General features: G+C 40.0%; 1 protein-coding gene across 5 annotated transcripts; it reads right to left on the reverse strand.

Annotated features, from left to right (window-relative positions):
- Window positions 1-979: 979 nt before the first annotated feature.
- Window positions 980-21394, reverse strand: nup58 (nucleoporin 58). Of its 5 annotated transcripts, none has more exons than XM_062021156.1 (14): window positions 20970-21393; window positions 20595-20758; window positions 20484-20519; window positions 17657-17934; window positions 17449-17576; window positions 16568-16633; window positions 12204-12378; window positions 12009-12088; window positions 11810-11928; window positions 11648-11730; window positions 11362-11563; window positions 6186-6269; window positions 5798-5896; window positions 980-1986 (listed from the first exon to the last, which is right to left on the reverse strand). In XM_062021156.1, exons 1-14 carry the CDS (start codon window positions 21047-21049, stop codon window positions 1820-1822), a joined length of 1761 nt encoding a protein of 586 aa, XP_061877140.1. In that variant the 5' UTR covers window positions 21050-21393; the 3' UTR covers window positions 980-1819. The 5 variants fall into 5 exon arrangements, with proteins under 5 accessions (XP_061877140.1, XP_061877141.1, XP_061877142.1 ...); XM_062021157.1 differs by having other exon boundaries at window positions 17449-17572; window positions 17659-17934; window positions 20970-21392; XM_062021158.1 differs by lacking the exon at window positions 20484-20519 and having other exon boundaries at window positions 20970-21394.
- Between the last annotated feature and the right edge of the window lie 210 nt (window positions 21395-21604).

Genomic DNA, 21604 nt, shown 5'->3' on the forward strand with positions numbered 1-21604 from the left:
CCTCGAGAGCCAGCAAAATGGATGGAAGGCCTAGAACCTACAGGTGGAGGTGGGCTGTAGAGGCTTTGCGGGGCGGTCGCACTGGAGAGCCCTCGGAATGCTAGGGATCGAGGGGCTGGCTAGGAAGCTGCTGGTAGCCAACACCACGAAAAGGGCAGAGGAAGCATCACGCTGGATTTGGATACAAAGAAAGGTGCGGTGGCAGAGCCGACCTACTGAAGGCAGGGGTAGAGCCAGGACGCTGGATCTGCCGTCGAGCCCCTCCGAAGCGTTATGGGCTTAACTCGACGAAACGTTAATGACGGGGGTGCCCATTTGAGAACCTACTGATGCCAACCAACTCATGTCCAGTTGAGGTATGTGGTCAAGCTTAGTCTTGGTTCAGGGAGGAGGACGTCCCTGCCATGCAGAGTCCCACCGGTGCCTTGATGGAAGGAGAGATGAAGAGAACGAGGCCACAGGCTCACAGATGGTGCAGGGGAAAGTACCTGTAAAGGTGAGCCAGTTGCGATACCCTTATCGTATTTTGCATATATATATACACACACACATATATATACACACATATATATATATACACACATATATATATATGTATATACACATACATACATATATATATGTATATATATGTAAAATATATATGTATATATATATATATGTAAAATATATGTGTATATATATATATATATATATATATATATATATATATATATATATATATACGTATATATATATACACACACACAAATATATATATATATATATACACACATATACAGTATATACACATACTGTATACATATACATATATATGTGAATGTGAGTGTGAAAGTTGTCTGTCTATCTGTGTTGGCCCTGTGATGAGGTAGCGACTTGTCCAGGGTGTACCCCGCCGTCCTCCCGAATGCAACTGAGATCGGTTCCAGCACCACCGGGACCCCCCAAAAAAAGCTAAGTACTGAAAACACAACATCAATATGATCATTATTTTAGATGCAGGACAAAAAATGTAACACAATCAAAATAGAATTAGAACAATTTTGAAGCAGTACAACATATTGAATTCCGGTTTAACAATTACCAAAGAGAACAAAATGTATTTTGAGTAATGTTGTACAAAGACAAAACATGACAAATGAAAGTGAATTACTAAACACATTATTGGAAAATAGAGTTGTACACAGATAGTAATTAGAAAATGAAAGTACAACAACTGAAAACTGAAAAAAATCTCACATGCATTGCAGCAGATGAGACAAACCTATTAAGTAAAGAGACTTTGTAAGCTCATCATAAATTGGTACATCTATGCAATAAAAAATAAAATTAAAAGGTGTCCAAAAGGTACTAATGAAACCATGAAACTGGATGCAGCAAAAACAGGACAAGGTTTTCAGGACTCAACAGTGACTATCATGATGATGCTCGATGCCTTTGACCCCTCCTAAATGTTCCGTTCTTCTTGTTATAAAAAATAAAAGTACTGTTCTATACTCTTAAGTGATTTGACTATTAATTCTAACTCTGGACGGCATTTGTGCCAAGTTGCGAACGCTCAGTCCAAACTAAGCTGGCATTCCCAAAAGCATGGCAGTGCAACAAGAACAATTGTCCAGAATGGATTTGGTCCTAGTGTGATGCTATATTTGGTTAATGTCGTCAAAACGGTGCCAAGAAAACCCACTAGAGCCAAGATAATGACCGAGTTCAAATGGAATGAAGCTGAATCATAACGTTTGTACACTAGTTGGCGCATGTATGCTCTTTTGGGTGGGTGGGGGGCAGTTACAAAAATTACATCTGCGGAATCTCACTTCTATCTTTTGCCCCGTTTATTACCAGCGGGGGGCTTCTTGAGCTGCAGCATGGGCGCTCCCGTGCCGAAACCTGCAGTGGGTTGGTTGGACACCCCAAAGGTCAGGCCGGCCGACGGGTTGATGCCAGGGTTGCTGAAGTTAAAGCCTGACGTGTTGCCGCCAAAGCCTGCAAACAAAGGAAACAGAGATCAGCGAGAAATTAAACAAACCCTATTCCATACGCTCTGACATTAATTATAAGTACGGCATGTATGACAGAGGAGTGCACATGAATTTTATATAGCATCAATATAAAGGGGAACTGCACCCTTTTTGGAATTGTACCTTTTATTCACAATCATTATGAGGGACAAGCATATATATATGTATTTTTCTTTATGCATTTTAATTTGAAATACCGTATTTTTCGGACTATAAGTCGCAGTTTTTTTTCATAGTTTGGCCGGGGGTGCGACTTATACTCAGGAGTGACTTATGTGTGAAATTATTAACACATTACCGTAAAATATCAAATAATATTATTTAGCTAATTCACGTAAGAGACTAGACGTATAAGATTTCATCGGATTTAGCGATTAGAAGTGACATATTGTTTGGTAAACGTATAGCATGTTCTATATGTTATAGTTATTTGAGTGACTCTTACCATAATATGTTACGTTAACATACCAGGCACGTTCTCAGTTGGTTATTTATGCGTCATATAACGTACACTTATTCAGCCTGTTGTTCACTATTCATTATTTATTTTAAATTCCCTTTCAAATGTCTATTCTTGGTGTTGGGTTTTATCAAATAAATTTCCCCAAAAAATGAGACTTATACTCCAGTGCGACTTATACCGTATTTTCCGCACTATAAGGCGCACCTAAAAACCTCCAATTTCTTCAAAAGCTGACAGTGCGCCTTATTATCCGGTGCGCCTTACATATGGACCAATATTGAGCCACAACAGGTCTCCAAACTACGGTAACTACGCCGACTTCATTTTCCCCCTTCTGCGGCTGCTTACCGTAGAAGAAGAAGCGCTTCTTCTTCTACGGGGGAAAATGAAGTCGGCGGCTGCTTACCGTAGAAGAACTTCTTCTTCTACGGGGGAAAATGAAGTCGGCGGCTGATTACTGTAGTTTTGAGACCTAAACTTATGTAAAGACCCAAAAATGGCTCCTATTAAGAGACACGCTTACGACGCAGAGTTTAAACTCAAGGCAATCAGTCACGCAGTAGAACACGGGAATAGAGCAGCAGCGAGAGAATTTAACATTAACGAATCAATGGTGCGGAAGTGGAGGAAGCAACATGATGACCTGCGCCAAGTAAAGAAGACTAAACAGAGTTTCCCGAGGGAACAAAGCGAGATGGCTACAGTTGGAGGACAAACTCGAACAGTGGGTTGTTGAACAGACAGCAGCAAGTAGAAGTGTCAGTACAATCACTATTTGTTTTGTTGACATTCCCATTAGCGCAGCTCCATCTAATGGATGCATAACGTAACCCCAGCCTCTACTGTAGTCTATTCTATGCGCCTTATAATGCGGTGCGCCTTATATATGAACAAAGTTTTAAAATAGGCCATTCATTGAATGTGCGCCTTATAATCTGGTGCGCCTTATAGAGCGGAAAATACGGTATATGTTTTTTTCCTTCTTTATTATGCATTTTCGGCCGGTGCGACTTATACTCCGGAGCGACTTATACTCCGAAAAATACGGTAACTGGATCATACTAGGTGGCTAGCAATGGTGTGAATAGGAGTATACCCCTTTGTCTCTAAATCACTCTAAAGATGCACCAAAACCGCCAACTATACTTTTACACCTTGTGACCTGACTATATTAAGGTATATTCTTTTTATTAGCGTTTATGCAGACAAACTATTCAAAGGCGCGCTGTGATACAGAGAGCTAACTGGCTTGTGCAGCTACAGAGTTGACGTACTGAGCTGCTGCATCATGATCGTCACTGAGCTGATAAAAATTAATTCGAGATTATAACTCATTCCTCTCACTTATATGGAAGGATGTGGACATAAACCGAGAAGTTAGTCATCTGTGACATTCAACTTAGATCTGGATGTGGCTAGAAGGACACAAAAAGATGCTTGTTTGCGGCAGCGGCTTTTTTTTTTTTTAACCCTTTGAGTGGATTGATTAGATCTTCATCTAAACGGGAAGATATGAACATCCTATCAGTTGGCATCCCAGTGAGAGTAGACATTGTACAGTAAGTGATTATTATGTGTGTAGTTTTTCATGAAGTCTGCTGTGAGTAGTACCAGTAGTCAGTGTTGTTGAAGGGAAAAGCGAACGTTGTGATAAGTCTGGGAAATGAATACACTGCTGTAGGCTTAAAATGAGAAAAATATGTAAATATTACATTATGATTGTGCCTGTTACTACATTACATATATATTGTACTTACAGCATGACTGAGGTGTTTATTTTTTTAGAGCACTTAATAGGCGGAAGAGAGCGACTCCCATTGACTCCATTGTAAACTGACTTTTATTTACAAGTTAGAATGCATTAAAAATAGACAATTATATGTTTTTGTTTAACATAGGAATTGTGAATGATAGGCAAAATTCCAAAAAACGCAGTTTCCCTTTGACACTATTTCAAAAATTATATTATTGTTGCAACTTAGGAGGAAAAGCAGACATCTGTTTGAGGCAAGGTGTTTGTAGTGATTATTCTAGGAATGGCATCAATTAGGGAAATATTTGACAATATCACACAAGAGACCACTGTAAAGTATAAACTCTACATGGTCAAAGCATTTTGAATAAAGTGCACATTTCCCCCTATTTTACCATTAGCTTTTGTTTTTAAATAAAATTGCATTGGGTTCTTTATTGCAACGTTGTTAGAATATGATATAAACAAAGTATACACACTTTCTCTTAAGAACTTTTTTGGCCCCATTGACTCCCATTATAACTGCTATTTTTAACAGACTGTATTCCTGGTATATTACTACGCTTTTACCATGACAACCAAATGAATTTCATTCTTGCTGATTGAAAAACAAGAAATTATTGTTTTGTGTAATGGCGCCCCTTAACCACCAGATGGCGCTAGAAACCCATGATACATACTTCTCGGAGCTTTGATGACCTTAAATGAGTTAAACTGCCATTAAACCTCTAACGTGTACGGAAAATGATCTCGGGCATACACTTGTGTGAACTCAAACTTAACCAAGTCCTGCCTGCTTTCGCTCTCATTCCAGCTCAGTAAGCACTGTAAAAATATGTAGTTGTCTACCGTACCAAAATCAATGTTGTCCTGAATTAAAGGCTGTAATTACCCAACCTCAAATATTCCCGTTACTTTTTTTTTTTTTTTAGAAATTATATTTGGCATTATAGAATTGAGTTATTTTTTACACAAAGGCCACAAACAGAAAAAAAACCTATAAAAACTTAAAATCAAAAGATAACGATTTCCTATGTTGAAAGGAAAAAAAATGTATTGTTGACTTATGAATGGGCCCCTTTTGGTTTCTAAGAGTAAGTGTATAGTCAACCCTAAACTTGCATCAGGGTTAATAAAAAACATTCACTAACTAAGTTTTTACTTTAAGTATATCTAAGGATCAATTTTGAAGTGTACATTTAAGTCAAACTTTTCAGACCACTATGTAATAGATATTTAGTCAAAATAGGCTTGTTTCATCTTTGTTGCATTTATTCTATCCTTTTCCAACACCTTATTTTACGTCACAATATAAAAGTTATAGTGTGAATTAATTATCAGTAAAAGACATGGATAAGGGACATTTTAAGTATAAGCTTTCATTCTTTCTACTCAATCATAATCATAACCACCTGACAACAAATCTTAATGTAGAAAAATTACCTGCAAGCATAAAAGCCAACATCACACATACACACACATACTTTACATAATCTACACACACGGCTCAAGTCTTTAATGCTAGTGAGTCATGCGTGTGGTGTTTCCGTACACATGTACCTGCACTCAGACTGCCTCCTGTGGGCTTAGCGGTGGAGGTGAAGGCAAAAGAAGAACCCCCAGTACCCACCCCACCAAATCCTGGCCCTGCACCAAAACCTGTGGGGGAGAAAGCGACACACACGGGGATGATAGTGGGGTGTGGGTATGTCAGCTTGAACTTGCCGAAACTACCAGCACAAAGCAAAGGCCATAAAGAGGAAAGACTCTCTGGTGTGCGTTCAGACCACCACCTTAGTTGGCATCCACTGTTTAAAACAAAACAGCACTTACGTTTTAGAGCATGTTGTGTAGGAATGGAAAAAGACCAAGCTTATAATATACATCCTCTCTCACACACACAGGCACACACACACTCGAAGTTGATAAAAAAAAACTGCAGTGATACCTCCCAAAGTGGTCGAGCCCAAACTAGTGCCCACTGCTGTGGCAAATGGGTTTCCAAAACCTCCTCCCAAGGGTGCCTGGGTCCCTACGGCACAGAGAGATGCTTTACTCCTTTTACAACTCCGCTTTTGACAGATAAAGTTGCCCCTTCAATGAATAATAAGGTCAAATGTCCCTTCCATATACAGTGGTACCTCAACTTCAGAGTGTTTCGAGATAAAAGCGGTCTCCAAGATAATTGTTACGCTTAAATTTGCAAGCAAACATTTGAGTTATAAGCATCCCTGACATTAGTTGGTGTAGCAAATGTCACAAGACTCCAAAATATCTGGGCTTAATCGCCAGAATCGGCTTACATGAAAATAGTGTGTGCAGGGCAGTGCTGAGAAGAAATAAATTTAATAAAGAAATCAAAACCAAGCACGTTGCTAACTTGAAGCAATTCAAACATATCACTCGTTCTGCACCAGCCCTGGATGTTAAAATAATATGTAAACGACGAACAATTATCTATGAAAATATGGAAAAGCTGATTATTGTGTTTGATGGAGAAGCAGCTCGAAAGAGAAACTGCGGAAGTCCACTCTCCAAGGTAAATACTCTACATTACTTCAAAAAACTACTGTAGTTGTTTGTAGAACAGTCTATTGTATTGTTTTTATACAGTATTTATCATCTAAAAATGTTTTTTTCTTAAAGCACATGTTCAAATGGTGCCATCCTGGGGGGCCCAGCCCCAATTAAATTATTTTCAAAGGGATACGTTAAGTTGCGATACAAATGTCTGGAGTTAAGAGCTCTGTAATAAAACCAATTAAGCTTGTAAATTGAGGTACTACTGTATGGGCAAAAACATCTCAAGCATTCAACTCATCCAATTAAAAAGTTACAGTATCAGTGGTTCTCTTTTTTTTTTTTTTAACAAAGTACCACCAAGAATATTTGGCTATGCAAAAAAAGACTACTTAGGCAGTTTAGCTGGATTTAGTTTACCAAGTACAATACTTACGCTGTGTGAGCAGAGGCAAAAGTAAACAATATTTCAGAAAATCCCTCGTTCATTTGTAGATTTTCATACATCATTATAATACAATTTAAATCTTCATGGAGCCTGTGTACTGTAGTGGTCGGTGCCCCTACCAGTTTGCCAATAATTTATTAACTAAAATTTCATGTGCAAAATATTTAACCAAAACCAGCTAGTTCTTTCACTCCAAAACTTGTCTTTTTTAAATGTATATATGCTTGTATTAAAAAATAAACTTTATTAAAAAAAAGTAAAATTAGCTCCAGGTAAAAACAAAAACAAGGACAAGAGTTTGTTTAAAAAAAAGGTTTTATTGTCAATTTAATAAGCAACTCCACCTTCATAAAGACACAAACAATTTAGAACATAATGATTGGTAATAATTACTAACCGCTACTGCATTTGACAAGTTTCAGAAGACTCAAGATTTTAGAGTGAATGAACTAGCATATGTTCCAAAAAAAACATGAATTAAAAATAGCTGAAAAAGGCACAACATATTATATATATTAAATATACTGTATCAACAAACATTGGTTATATATGTTTAAATACAAGTCAAAGCACTGGAGAGATAGATAAGACACAAGGATTTGGCGTCTAAGGGATCAGTGTACTACTGTATATACTGCTCAAAATAATATGTTACAATAGAAATCAATAGTTGCAGCTTATTGAACAAGCATTTTAACTATTAAATAAATCGCTCTTTATCAGTGTATTCTTACACGTGGCCACTTGCATGTCTTTTGTGTAGTTTTGGTGAGACAAAGCGTGACTTTGGGAAGCGGCTGGCTCACATTCATGTGTCTAAAACGTGTCAAATAGAGCCTCATAAAAAGTAGTCAGAAAAATATACTAAACAGTCAAGCACAGCCTCAGCTGACTTCAGGTACCAAACAATGGGACCACTACTGCAACCACCGTAATAGTAATATAATAGTGTAATAGTCACTGCCGAGCAGAGAACGTGCATGGAAGACATGTTTAGAAATTAATACGAAAGCAGTTTACGTGTGGAAAACACTAACAATTCAGTGTCCCGACTCCTTCGAAAACCAACTACTTGATAATAAAATATTTTGGTTGTCTTTCACACAACACAAGCAGTACTACTGCTCTCTCACTAAAAGTGAAAGTAGCACTTGATTAAACTTCAGAGGGAAATGATCCAGTAGCCCTTATGAGTATTTTATTTTATAATCCAACCTACCATTTATATTTGAAATCAGATGTAATGCAAAAAATGTAATCAAGTAAGTAGTTCACACTGACTTCTTTAAGTACAAGCAAGTGCTAAGTAACCGCAGAACAACTTTTTGTTCTTAACTTCATAAGTAGCTTTCATTCGCTGTCCTGAGTCGTTTGGCACGTTTTATTTTATGACAAATGTAAAGAAGCTTTCGGCCAACACCAACACATTTGAAGGACTACCTACAGATGTTTGTACACCATGCCATCTCACATGTAAACATATATAAATAGGTCAATAAATACTGAAAAAAACTCCTCAAATAGTCCACAAAGCCCATGAAATGACCAAATGGTATCTCGCCTCTGACTCAAACTCCCATTTGTCAACTAATCGCCAACGCCAGCCATGTTTTTGTCATCATTTGACTTCACCTTGAGTTTAGACCTGGCAAGCAAGTAGAATCTTTGCGACTTCAGAGAAGTTTGGTCGCAGTACAACTACAAGTTCTCTTTTTAAAAATCAAAACATATTTGTTTGTTTTTTTAACTGGAAAAATGCAGGCTTTTTGCAAAATATGAGGTAATCGAAATGTTAAAAAAAAACTGTGGTTGACTACTTGGCATGGCGTGTGCTACAGAAGCCACTAAAAAATATGTTCACACCACTAGTTTGACTGGAGTATAGCTTGTATTCCAACAAGTGACTTCTTTCCGGGAGTGAAAGCCAGTGGTGGTCGACCAAGCTAAGATGGCTGTTGAAGAAGCGCGTGAACTATCTGAATACACAAGAGGCTTACATCTTTCTGCAAAATACGGAAATATATGTCGAGTGATACCAAGGATTATACGTCGGTCGCGTTCTCAGACTTATCAAAGTATTGTACTTCAGACACCATTCTACATGACAAAACAGATGTAAACTTGGAAAAGCATGGAGTTCTACACCACCTTTGTGTGTGGCTCGGTCAAAGAAATTGGTATCAAGACTCTCCCGGATAATCTATGCCTACTTTTTGCTCAGTTAAGGTGGCATTTCATGATTACATTTCTCGTCTACTGATGTTTGTTGCTGTTGCACACGCAGTTAACAAGTAGCGTGTTTCCGCCCCGTCTTTATCTAAATATAACTATAGATGTCAACATTGTGTATGTGCTGAAAGATTCATTAATGATTGTTGCCTTTGGTAAAACTCTTTTAGGTTTTCCTGACATTTGCTTTCTTTTATATAGACTTGCCGAGTTGGTGCTTTTTGAAACACTTGTAGCAAACGTGTTGAAGAAATACAAATAATATCAAGACAACACTTAAATGGGAAATAAACGTGAAAAGCATATCAAACAACTATTTAACGGAGTGATCACGGAACTCATGCATTCTTCGACTCTGCTCCCCTGGAATGGAGTGTGAGCTGCATGCTTTTCTCGTCGTTTCGTAAAGTCTTGCACTCTTCCTCCCTGTTTAATTACCTCTCGAGGAACTCTGAAGAAACGTTAATGCAGAGGGTAATTTCACCACACCTAGTGTGTGCGCGACTATCAGTGGTACTTTTAACTTTTATCCTTTTCGCAATTTGAAAACACAAGCATTGGGCATTTTTCTTCGAAAAAGGCTAAATGGCGTCTGGTACCCATTGAAAACAGCTAGCTTGACCACCCACGAGTATTCATTGGGCGGGACGGGAGCCGGACAAGACGTCGATAACATTACAGCAATAAACCCTTTGGCGGCAACAATTTTTTAAAACTAAAACCACTTTTAAATTCAAGTATTGGAAAAATGGACAAACACTCAATTTGAATATTGCTTTCGAACCTGCGCTTTGAATGCTGTTTCTTTACCATAAGTTATATTGACAGTCATTGCAAACATGCACAATTACAATATAATGTGCAATGTGTGGTGGTAGATTGCTTATGAATGTGGTGGAAAATGTAGTGAATAAACAATATAGTGTGTTAAGTATTAGGTTATTTGTGTGCGATTACATTTAATACAGGAGAACAATATGCAACACTAATATAAGCTTTTTTATTGAAATGTTGTGTAAAATTTGGCAACACTTTTGTTGCCAAAAAATAGGGCTCATACAAGGCAATGTAAAGTATCTGTAATTACTAAAAACATGTTGGCCAGACCCTGTACAGCCAACCATTGCCTGATTCTAAAAAAATGGTCCTGCTTTTTCCCAGTGCACTATATTAAGCCATAATAAAAATCAGTCTTGTTTAGTAGGCAATAACACAGTAACTACAAAAGAAAATTTAACCAAAGCAGGTCACACACACACTGCAGTGTATATACATTTGCAATCAATCAGTCATGTTAAACAAGCAAAATTGTTACCTGTACTTGCTAAAATATATAAAATCACACAGCAGACCTCCAATTAATTAACACACACACACACACACACACACACACACACACACACACACACACACACACACACACACACACACACACACACACACACACACACACACACACACACACACACACACACACACACACACACACACACACACACACACACACACACAATACTGATTAAGTGGGCTCATTTCAAGCATGAAATACAGTGTAGTGGTGTGATAATGTATATTCTTGGCCGTTTGTCACATTCCAAATATAGTTTAGGCTTAGCCATGGTTAATAAAATGTTAACACCCTGGTATTGTAGATTAAGGCGCATTAGATAAATTAATCTAGCCCATGAACCAAGGACCCAATAGAAGCAACAGTAAGGCAGAAAACTATATCCGGTTAGGAACGTGTTTTTTTTTCCTTTTTCCCTTAAACACTTATAAAACAGCTTAGCACCATCTAAAGCTATTTTTTTTTAAATTTATTTAGATGATCCCAAACGTTATCTCTTCTTACGCCAACATATTAATTATTGTGTCCTGTCTAAAGTCTCTAAAGTAGCAACATTCTAAAACTTGTAGGCAGTCAGACCTGGAGTTGGCTGCTGTTGCTGGGTCAACGTGGCTGCCATGGCAACAGCAGCAGCATTTGGCACGCTGGAGAAGGGGGCTGGGCCGGTAGTCACACGCGGCGTGCTCTGCCACTTCCTGTTGGACACCCGTTTGGACTCAAAGACGTCTGTTGAGTCTTCCAGGAAGGCTCGACGGTAAGAAAGGTACTGGTGCTTCAAGATCTAAGACATGGGACAAATAAAGATGGATTAATATTGACCAATGCCAATCAGCGATGACTAATATTCTAATAATCTTAGGCTGACCTTTACATTCTCATGGACAGACTGGAGCTGGGCAGCCTGTGCGACAAATGTCTGGTACAACTTTTGCATAGCCATGGTCAGGTCTTGGAACAGATGAAAAACGGACACATAATCAAATATAACATCTCCAAACTTCATTGTGGCCAAAGTGATGCTTCTTACCTTGCGGCGTGATGTGAGAGCCATTACTTTGTGTGGTTAGGTGGTTCTCAAGCTCTTCTATTTGCTGCCGATATTGTTGCAGCTGCACCTCAAACTGCTCCACCAGGCAGCGGAAATAGCTAAATGATTTTTTTTTTATTACTTAGTTTTGTCTATAAAAAAAAGTTGCAAGAGGTGGCTATTCAGATTGCTTACTTACTCAGATGGAGCAGTGTTTTCATGTTGAAGACCAGGGGGTGTCTTTTGTGTACGAAGTGCTATGTCAGCATTTTTCAGCTCCTAAATAAAAACACAAGAGGAGGAAAATTTAAGATTTGATTGCACTTTAGATATCTAAATCGTATTTACGTGAACAACAAAATCTGTAAATTGCCTGCTAGGTCTTGCAGTCTACCTGTGCTGTCTCGAACTTCAGCTTGTCAATGGCCAAAGCTTGGCGCTGTAGACCGCTGGCACTGACGGAGAGAAGCTGTTTGAGATTCTTGATGTCATCCTGCACTTTGGATATTGCCTTGGACGACATCCTGCTGATGTCCTCCTGAACCTGCTTCTGCTCCTTGACAAATTTTCTATCAAAGAAATTGAAACACGAAAGTATAAATAACGACAAATAATAAATAAATGCATTTGATAGGGACGTGCCACTGGCATCAGAAGATTTTAGTGAAAAGAATGTGATCGGAAGGGCTGTGAATCTTTGAGCACCACACGATTCGATTCAGAATAGATTATTCATTCAAAACTATTCTCAATCAATACTTTTTAATAACATTGCGTGCCAGTTGTATGATTAACTATATTCCTCCATAAAATAGATAAAAAGCTGTGATACATTTCTATATTACTTTAAAGAAAACTGATTAGTAAATAAAAGTATACTCAAACATTTAATAAAGACAAATACAAATAAGGCAACAAGAAAAGTATCCCACACTTTTCTTTTCTATAGTAAGTCTCTTCAGCAGATATGGGCATCAACATCAATATGATTTGCCTGAGTGGCTGGACAGGACGGATAATTATTTTTCCCCCCTAAAGAAATCGTTACAAATAAGAATCGCGATTTATTCGAAAATCTTTTTTTTTTTTTTGACACCATAGCCGATTAATGTCGATCATAAACGCTGATCCTCTCTGGCTGACAAGCAGCTAGAACCTAATTAGGTGTCTCCATACACATTGTGGAGGTGCTGATCTGCATTAATAATAATCACCTCCATTACACCAAATAAACTGCATTTCTTAATATCGTTATCAAGTATCACTGGAGGATGAGGCTAAACATGCTACAAAACGAGAGAAAGGCATGCTAATAGCTAAAATAACCTTGCTTTAAACACAAGAAAAGGGTGCTTCCATCTATCCATCCATCTTCTTCTGCTTATCCGAGGTCGGGTCGCGGGGGCAGCAGCCTAAGCAGGGAAGCCCGGACTTCCCTCTTCCCAGCCACTTCGTCCAGCTCCTCCTGGGGGATCCCGAGGATTTCCCAGGCCAGCCGGGAGACATAGTCTTCCCAACGTGTCCTGGGTCTTCCCCGTGGCCTCCTACCGGTAGGACGTGTCCGAAACACCTCCCTAGGGAGGCGTTCGTGTGGCATCCTGACCAGATGCCCGAACCACCTCATCTGGCTCCTCTCGATGTGGAGGAGCAGCGGCTTTACTTTGAGCTCCTCCCGGATGACAGAGATTCTCACCCTATCTCTAAGTGAGAGCCCTGCCAGCCGGTGGAGGAAGCTCATTTCGGCCGCTTGTACCCGTGATCTTGTCCTTTCGGTCATGACCCAAAGCTCATGACCATAGCTGAGGATGGGAACGTAGATCGACCGGTAAATTGAGAGCTTTGCCTTCCGGCTCACCTCCTTCTTCACCACAACGGATCAATACAGCGTCCGCATTACTGAAGACGCCGCACCGATCTCACAAATCACTCTTCCCTCACTCGTGAACAAGACCCAGAGGTACTTGAACTCCTCCACTTGGGGAAAGATCTACCCCCCAACCCGGAGATGGCACTCCACCCTTTTCCAGGCGAGAACCATGGACTCGGACGTGTAGGTGCTGATTCCCATCCCAGTCGCTTCACACTCGGCCGGAAAACCAATAACAAAACACCACTCGGGTTCAGATCCGGGCCAGATGAAGCCATCAGGACCACATCATCTTGCAAATAGCAGAGACCTAATCCTGCAGCCAACAAACCAGATACCCTCAACGCCCTGACTGTGCCTAGAAATTCTGTCCATAAAAGTTATGAACAGAATCGGTGACAAAGGGCAGCCTTGGCGGAGTCCAACCCTCACTGGAAACGGGTCTGACTTACTGCCAGCAATGCGGACCAAGCTCTGACACTGATCATACAGGGAGCGGACCGCCACAATCAGACAGTCCGTTACCCCATACTCTCTGAGCACTCCCCACAGGACTTCCCAGGGCACACGGTCGAATGCCTTCTCCAAGTCCACAAAGCACATGTAGACTGGTTGGGCAAACTCCTATGCACCCTCAAGGATCCTGCCGTGAGTATAGAGCTGGTCCACAGTTCCACGACCAGGACGAAAACCACACTGTTCCTCCTGAATCAGAGGTTCGACTATCCGGCGTAGCCTCCTCTCCAGTACACCTGAATAGACCTTACCGGGAAGGCTGAGGTGTGATCCCACGATAGTTGGAACACACCCTCCGGTTCCCCTTCTTAAAGAGAGGAACCACCACCCCGGTCTGCCAATCCAGAGGTACCGCCCCCGATGTCCACGCGATGTTGCAGAGTTTTGTCAACCACGACAGCCCCACAGCATCCAGAGCCTTAAGGAACTCCGGGCGGGTCTCATCCACCCCTGGGGCATTGCCACCGAGGAGCTTTTTAACTACCTTGGCAACCTCAGCCCCAGAAATAGGAGAGCCCACCACAGATTTCCCTGGCACTGTTTCCTCATAGTAAGATACGACTCTTTCTTCAGCTTGACGGCATCCCTCACCGCTGGTGTCCACCAGCGGGTTCTAGAATTACAGCCACGACAGGCACCAACCACCTTGCGGCCACAGCTCCTATCGGCCGCCTCGACGATAAAGGTACGGAACATGGTCCACTCGGACACAATGTCCAGCGCCTCCCTCTTGACATGTTCAAAGTTCTTCCAGAGGTGGGAATTGAAACTCTCTGACAGGAGACTCTGCCAGGCGTTCCCAGCAAACCCTCACAATGCGTTTGGGCCTCTCAGGTCTGTCCGGCATCCTCCCCCCCCATCGCACTCAACTCACCACCAGGTGGTGATCGATAGAAAGCTCCGCCCCTCACTTCACCCGAGCATCCAAAACATGAGACCGCAAATCCGATGACAACTACAAAGTCGATCATGGAACTGCAGCCTAGGGTGTCCTGGTGCCAAGTGCACATATGGACACCCTTATGTTTGAACATGGTGTTTCTTATGGACAATCTGTGATGAGCACAAAAGTCCAATAACAAAACACCAATCGGGTTCAGATCCGGGCGGCCATTCTTCCCAATCACACCTCTCCAGGTTTCACTGTCGTTGCCAATATGAGCGTTGAAGTCCCCCAGTAGAAGGAGGGAATCACCCGGGGGAGCCCTCTCCAGTACTCCCTCGAGTGAATCCAAAAAGGGTGGGTACTCTGAGCTGCCATTTTTATATTACTTTAAAGAAAACTGATTAGTAAATAAAAGTATACCCAAACATTTAATAAAGACAAATACAAATAAGGCAACAAGAAAAGTATCCCACACTTTTCTTTTCTAAAGTAAATCGCTTCAGCAGATATGGGCATCAACATCAATAATATGATTTGCCTGAGTGGCTGGACAGGACGGATAATTATCTTCCCCCCTAAAGAAATCGTTACAAATAAGAATCGCGATTTATTCGAAAATCAATTTTTATTTTTTGACACCATAGCCGATTAATGTCGATCACAAACGCTGATCGTCTCTGGCTGACAAGCACCTAGAACCTAATTAGGTGTCTCTATACACATTGTGGAGGCGCTGATCTGCATCAATAATAATCACCTCCATTACAGCAAATAAACTGCATTTCTTAATATCGTTATCAAGTATCACTGTAGGATGATGCTAAACATGCTACACAACTAAAGAAAGGCATGCTAATAGCTAAGATAACCTTGCTTTAAACAAAAGAAAAGGGTGCTTAGTAAAGTTTAAAAAGTGTAGATGGAACCACCTTACGGCAGAAAGTAAGCATATATTAACAGAAAATTAACAAGTAGATTAATAAGAGTCTAGAGAGAATATACTATAACAACTATTGTGTCAACATTGTCACAGTCAATATACCATACGTAAGAGGAGGATTGGATCAATCAATAAATTGGTGGTGTCAATATTAAGGGTCGTAGTAGTATATGATCGATATTTAAATTTTATCAAAAATCTTTTTTATTGCTGTTTTTGTTCATGTTTACAAAGTCAGGAAATAATTTCCTGGATACAGGATTTTGAGGGCAAAAACCAATTGATTTTAATTATTAAACAGTAATTTGTTATTTTTTACTTATAGTGTACAATGACATTGTTTTGATTTAACAATTGTATGTAATAAAAGAGAATACAAACTGGTTTAAATATTGTTAAACTGTCAATAGTACTCACCATAAATACATTTAAAAAATTTAGTTATTCATGTTATCGTTATCAGTATCGGTTGAACTGATCGGTATCAGCAGTATAAACCTTGATCTGAACATTCCTTGTATTCAAGACTAATAACTGCTGCATACTTACTGGAAATTCTCAACATCTTGACATATGACTGGAGGCAGGTTCTCGTCCTTTAAAGCTTTACTGTCCCTAAGCAGATGAAAGAGAAATAGTTTTATTCTACGACTAAATGAAACAGCCAACAGATTACCTACCTGTAGGGATGTATGTGCATTTATCAAATGTATTCTTTCAGAGTATATTGGCCTATGGAATATATTTTTTGTAGCACAGCATAACATATTTCCTAAATTCTGAGGGGCATATACTGTAAATTGCTTGCAAAAAACATCAAGCTTTTGACTACTTAGGATGTTGGAAGAGGCTTTTGTAAATGCATTTATCTAGTATTTAATATTAAAGCTTTTTGATCTTTTTTTCCACCAAAAATGTTGATATATGTTATATACAGTGCACATTACAAATTGTACTATGGCATTGTAATTACAGTGTATTACAAAGTATATTGTGATACTTTATAATAAATGTGATTCATACAAATCTGTTTTATATTTATTAGTTTAAAAAATATATTTTTTCCACAAATAAACTTCTACTTTAAACAAGCAATAGAATACAGTAAATAGTACCTGGTACTGCAGGTTTGATTTTCAGTAATTAGATAAATTCGTTTATTTCAATGTGTATTGTAGGGGAAAAAACTCCCCCCAATTTTAATTTAATTTGAAGCTTTTCTCTAATCAAATGAATCATTAAGCCCCAACAGTAAACTCTTAGTACAGATGTTTTTTCTTTACTTATGAGTAGATTGTGATTTACCTGTCATTTTAAAAACACATAAACATACATTATGTGATAACATTGTACTTATTTTACAATAAAGTTATATTTTGTTAAGTTGCTAATTCAAAAATAAAGTATGTGCAATGGTCACTATGACTTACTGGGCATTGGTTCCAGATGTGTCATTCTTTTTCTCAGATGACGTATTGAAGTCCACCCCACCCAAACCAATACTGGGTGCAGGGGCTGCTGTTGACGTGTTTAATAAAGAACCTAATGTCAACCCTCCACCAACAGATGAAATAAAATAATGTTACAAATCACATACCGGTATATTGCATGCATTGTTGAATTAAAAGCTTTTAACTAACCTGTAACCGCAGTGCTTGAAAAAAGACTCCCGCCTAGTGACGGCACTGTCGCAGCAGCAGTCGTGGTTGTCGTGCCACCGAGACTGAGCATGAAGCCTGTTGCGGCGGGCTGCTGTGGCGCCGTCAAAACGGAGCTAAATGTTAAACCTGCTCCTGTGGGGACTGATGTGGATGCGGCGGCCGCTGCATTTAGAGAAAAGGGCGCAGCGGAACCGGTAGGTTTGTTGAAGGACATGCTAAAGCCAGCAGGAGCTGTTGTCGTAGAACTTGGGGCACCTGAAACAAGCAATAGGTGTAGGTTCATTCAGGTGACATCAGGTTTGGCTCATTAAATATGCAAGACTCGACATAGTGGTCAAGGGAGCGTTAGTTGTCAAATTTGTTCTGGGCAGCTTTTTGCCTTTTTCCAAGAAAAATGCTCTATGCTTGCGTTGTTTTAGGGTGTTGGAACCGTTCAAATCGTGAAAAGGATAAACATTTCTTCAGAGTTGCTTAAGAGATAACCAAGAAGGGCAAAAGAGTGCAAGATTTTACGATGCGATAACGAGAAACGCACAAGTTTGCAGTGATCACTTTGTTAAAGGTTTGTTTGATATACTTTTAACATTTAGTATATCCAATGTATGGATTATCTTGATATTATTTGTATTTAAGCATGTATCGGAGTTCTTAAAATGCATTTTTTGCAATGAGTGTTTTGTAAACCACCAAGAAAGCAAATGTGAGCAAAACTTTAGAGTTATGTCTTTACCAAAGACACCAATCATTAGGGGTGTAACAGTACACAAAAATTTCAGTTCGGTACGTACCTCGGTTTAGAGGTCACGGTTCGGTTAATTTTCGGTACAGTAAGAAAACAAAAAAATATATATTTTTTGGTTATTTATTTACCAGATTTGTAAACAATGGCATAACATACATATACACACAGGGTCCATTGCCAGGGTTAATGTGGTCAACATATATAAAATAAAAACTAAATAAGAAAAGGCTCAGAATGGTTTCTTAACAAAACCTTTCCACATATAAAGTGCTTTTTTTGATTGATTAATTGATTGAGACTTTTATTAGTAGATTGCACAGTACAGTGCATATTCCGTACAATTGACCACCCCAATACGTTTTTCAACTTGTTTAAGTCGGGGTCCACGTTAATCAACATTAAACTGCCTCAAGTTGTTGCTCAGATTAAATAAAATGACAAAACTTTTCTTCTGCATATAAAAAGTGCAACATTAAACAGTTTAAAGTCAACTCAGCCTCAGATTAAATTTTCTTCCCCCCCAGCCTGGCTAACTTGGCAGTAAGAGGATATATGGGCTCATTGTTCTTCCACCATAGAAGTGGGTCAAAATCTAGTTTTTAATGCAATATGGACTTATATCTTCTGCTATAAAAACATTTGTTATTGCTTTAGCCCTGCCTGACTCGCCGAGGAGAGGCTGCTTCAATGCGGTGGTGACGTTTCAAATGGGTTAGCATGTGTTATGAGAGTAGCGTATGTGTGTGTGGCCCTTTAGTATGTGACAGCATGTGAGGTGAGTGTGTGGGTGAGCGAGGTGCGGGAGCGGTAGCGTGAGTGCGGGGAGTGGCTAGTGTTTTGTTGGATTGGCTGTATGCAAGACCTCAATAAAGCCACGATTTGCAACTAATCGCCGGACTCGTCATTTACCCTGGAGTCCGGAGCTGTGGAGACCCACTGCCGGGTAGAGTGAAGGGTGTTGCCCCCGAGAATACATCGGCCCTGGAGGAGTGTCTCCCCTGCGCTCCTCGACTACGGTCTGGGAGCCGGAAGCAGGAAAGGTGCAACACATGTTTGACATGTTGTCAGAAGCAGCTGCTGAACAATGTCTGCAAACCTCCGTCCTCCATTGTTGTATCGCGCAGCCAAAGTGTTCCCAAACGGGAGATCTTAACGAGGCAGGAGGGTCTTCCAGCTCTGGCTTTTACATGTTGTCCTAGCCCTGTCGCTGCTAGCATGTGTACTCGTTCGGTACACCTCCGAACCGAAACCCCCGTACCGAAACGGTTCAATACAAATACACGTACCATTACACCCCTACCAGTCATATATTTAGCTTTCAACACATACACCACGTTGAGATTCATAGTTATATTTTGATAAAGACGAGGAAAACCCCACATACTCGTAACAATGTGTGCAACAAGGCAACATGGCCGAAACGTACCTGGCCATGCAGTTACATTGAGCTCATATCCCTTCTCTGTCTTCTTTCACAACCAGCCAGGTCTTCAGTGGTGTCTACGATTATACTTTTGAGTGGTTAACATATCGTGACAATGAACAACAGTGAATAAAGGCTATCAAGTGCTACTCGCAGTTTGTTTAAAAGGACTCGTACTCGCAAGCCGCAAAATTAAATCGCGAAGCGCAACCTTACCCAAACAAAAATGATGCATGATTTATTTGGGAGAATCCTAATACCAATTTCCTTGACACCGCCACACTCCAATAAGTTGTAGGCATCCATACTTTTCCAAGTTTTCATCTGTTTTGCAGTGTATAATGAGATCTTGAGCACTAGATAGTTTGAGATGTCTGAACGCAACCAACAGAAGATCCTTGAGGATAGATTATATTGCATAGCTAGAGTTTTTGCTCGTATCCGCTTTTAGCGGTAATATCTAGCCCCCTTGCGTAGTCAGATAGTTTGCACACTATTTGCTGCACGGTAGCCGTGTTGGTTTGGTTGATCACCTCTTCGTTCACCAGGAGTAAGCAGGTCAAAAAAAGTCACGTGATTGAATTAAACCTAAAATACCATTTATAATGTTGTCATTAGCTTATGAAAATGCATGATTACCTAATGTTAAGCCAGCAGTGGGTGCCGCAGCAGCACCTGCACATAAAGAACATGAGCTTCATGTGGCATTTTAACACACACAATTCAATTGTATGTTATGATCTTGGTTACCTGGAGCGGGTGTGTTGAAAGAAAACCCCCCAGTGGGTTTCTGACCAAACAGGCCACCTCCTAAGCCAAGAGATGCAGTGGTGCTGGAGGTAGAGGCAGGGGTCGCAGCAGCTGCACCCAAAGCATTTCCAAAAGAGAAGCCGCCGGTATTTGCCGCGGGTGCACTGAAAGAACAGCATGTCAGCCATTTAGATGACGAATTATATTTAATTAACACAACACAATTAACGTGATCAAAACAAATGCTAACGCAGAAATAACTAAGTCAAACCATGACACACAATGACGTCAAGCTCATCAATAGGTCAAGTAGTTGAGTGAATGTTGTCGACTTAGGCTACGCTAACGTTAGCTAAGACGCTCCATTATTATTACCTGGTTGCTGTTCCGAATGCAAACCCTCCTCCCGCGTTGGTGGAACCAAGCGTCCCCGTCCCAAAATTAAATCCAGACATTGTAATTTAATCATTAAACGCCGTAGAACTCTGGACTTTAGCCACACCATGAGAGTCAACGCAGCATAGCCGTTAGCATCTCACTCGCGTGAGGGCCTGAGCTGCACCATTCTAACTGAAAAAATATCTGGCCCGGAGACACCAACTTTTAAATCCAACGGGACTAGCGTCCTACTGCTTTTATATGTATGCCCCAGTGAACGATCTTCTTTTTAGCCGTCAAATTTTATTTTAGCTTGGCAAAATTCAAAGGACAAATCCAAGCATGGAGCAGTTTTTCTTATTCCCCGCCTGCAAGACAAGTAAGCGCGGTTGCATTATGGGTAAAATAGAATAATCGACTACATTACCCAGCATGCACCCCTAATGCGCGTTTAACGTATAGTGAAAGCTCATAGTTCCACAAAAGCGTTCATATCCAATTTCAAAATAAAACTATATAAACACCGAACCACAATACAATACGACACCACTAAAAAACAGCTATTGTTTAATTTAATTCTTTCTTAAACATGAATTTTGGTCTAATGAATCACTGGATTAAATGGTTTTAGC

This window comes from Entelurus aequoreus, linkage group LG15 (assembly GCF_033978785.1).
Source record: "Entelurus aequoreus isolate RoL-2023_Sb linkage group LG15, RoL_Eaeq_v1.1, whole genome shotgun sequence".
Taxonomy (NCBI): domain Eukaryota; kingdom Metazoa; phylum Chordata; class Actinopteri; order Syngnathiformes; family Syngnathidae; genus Entelurus; species Entelurus aequoreus.

What these genes read in the sequence shown, in the direction of transcription:
- nup58 (XM_062021156.1), bottom strand. Translation starts at nt 21,049, where the DNA reads ATGTCTGGATTTAATTTTGGGACGGGGACGCTTGGTTCCACCAACGCG. An exon ending in GAAAACACTGCTCCATCTGA is followed by an intron (nt 11,929 to 12,008) that starts GTAAGTAAGCAA and finishes AAAATCATTTAG; the next exon opens with CTATTTCCGCTGCCTGGTGG. An exon ending in GGGCTCGACCACTTTGGGAG is followed by an intron (nt 5,897 to 6,185) that starts GTATCACTGCAG and finishes TCTCCCCCACAG; the next exon opens with GTTTTGGTGCAGGGCCAGGA.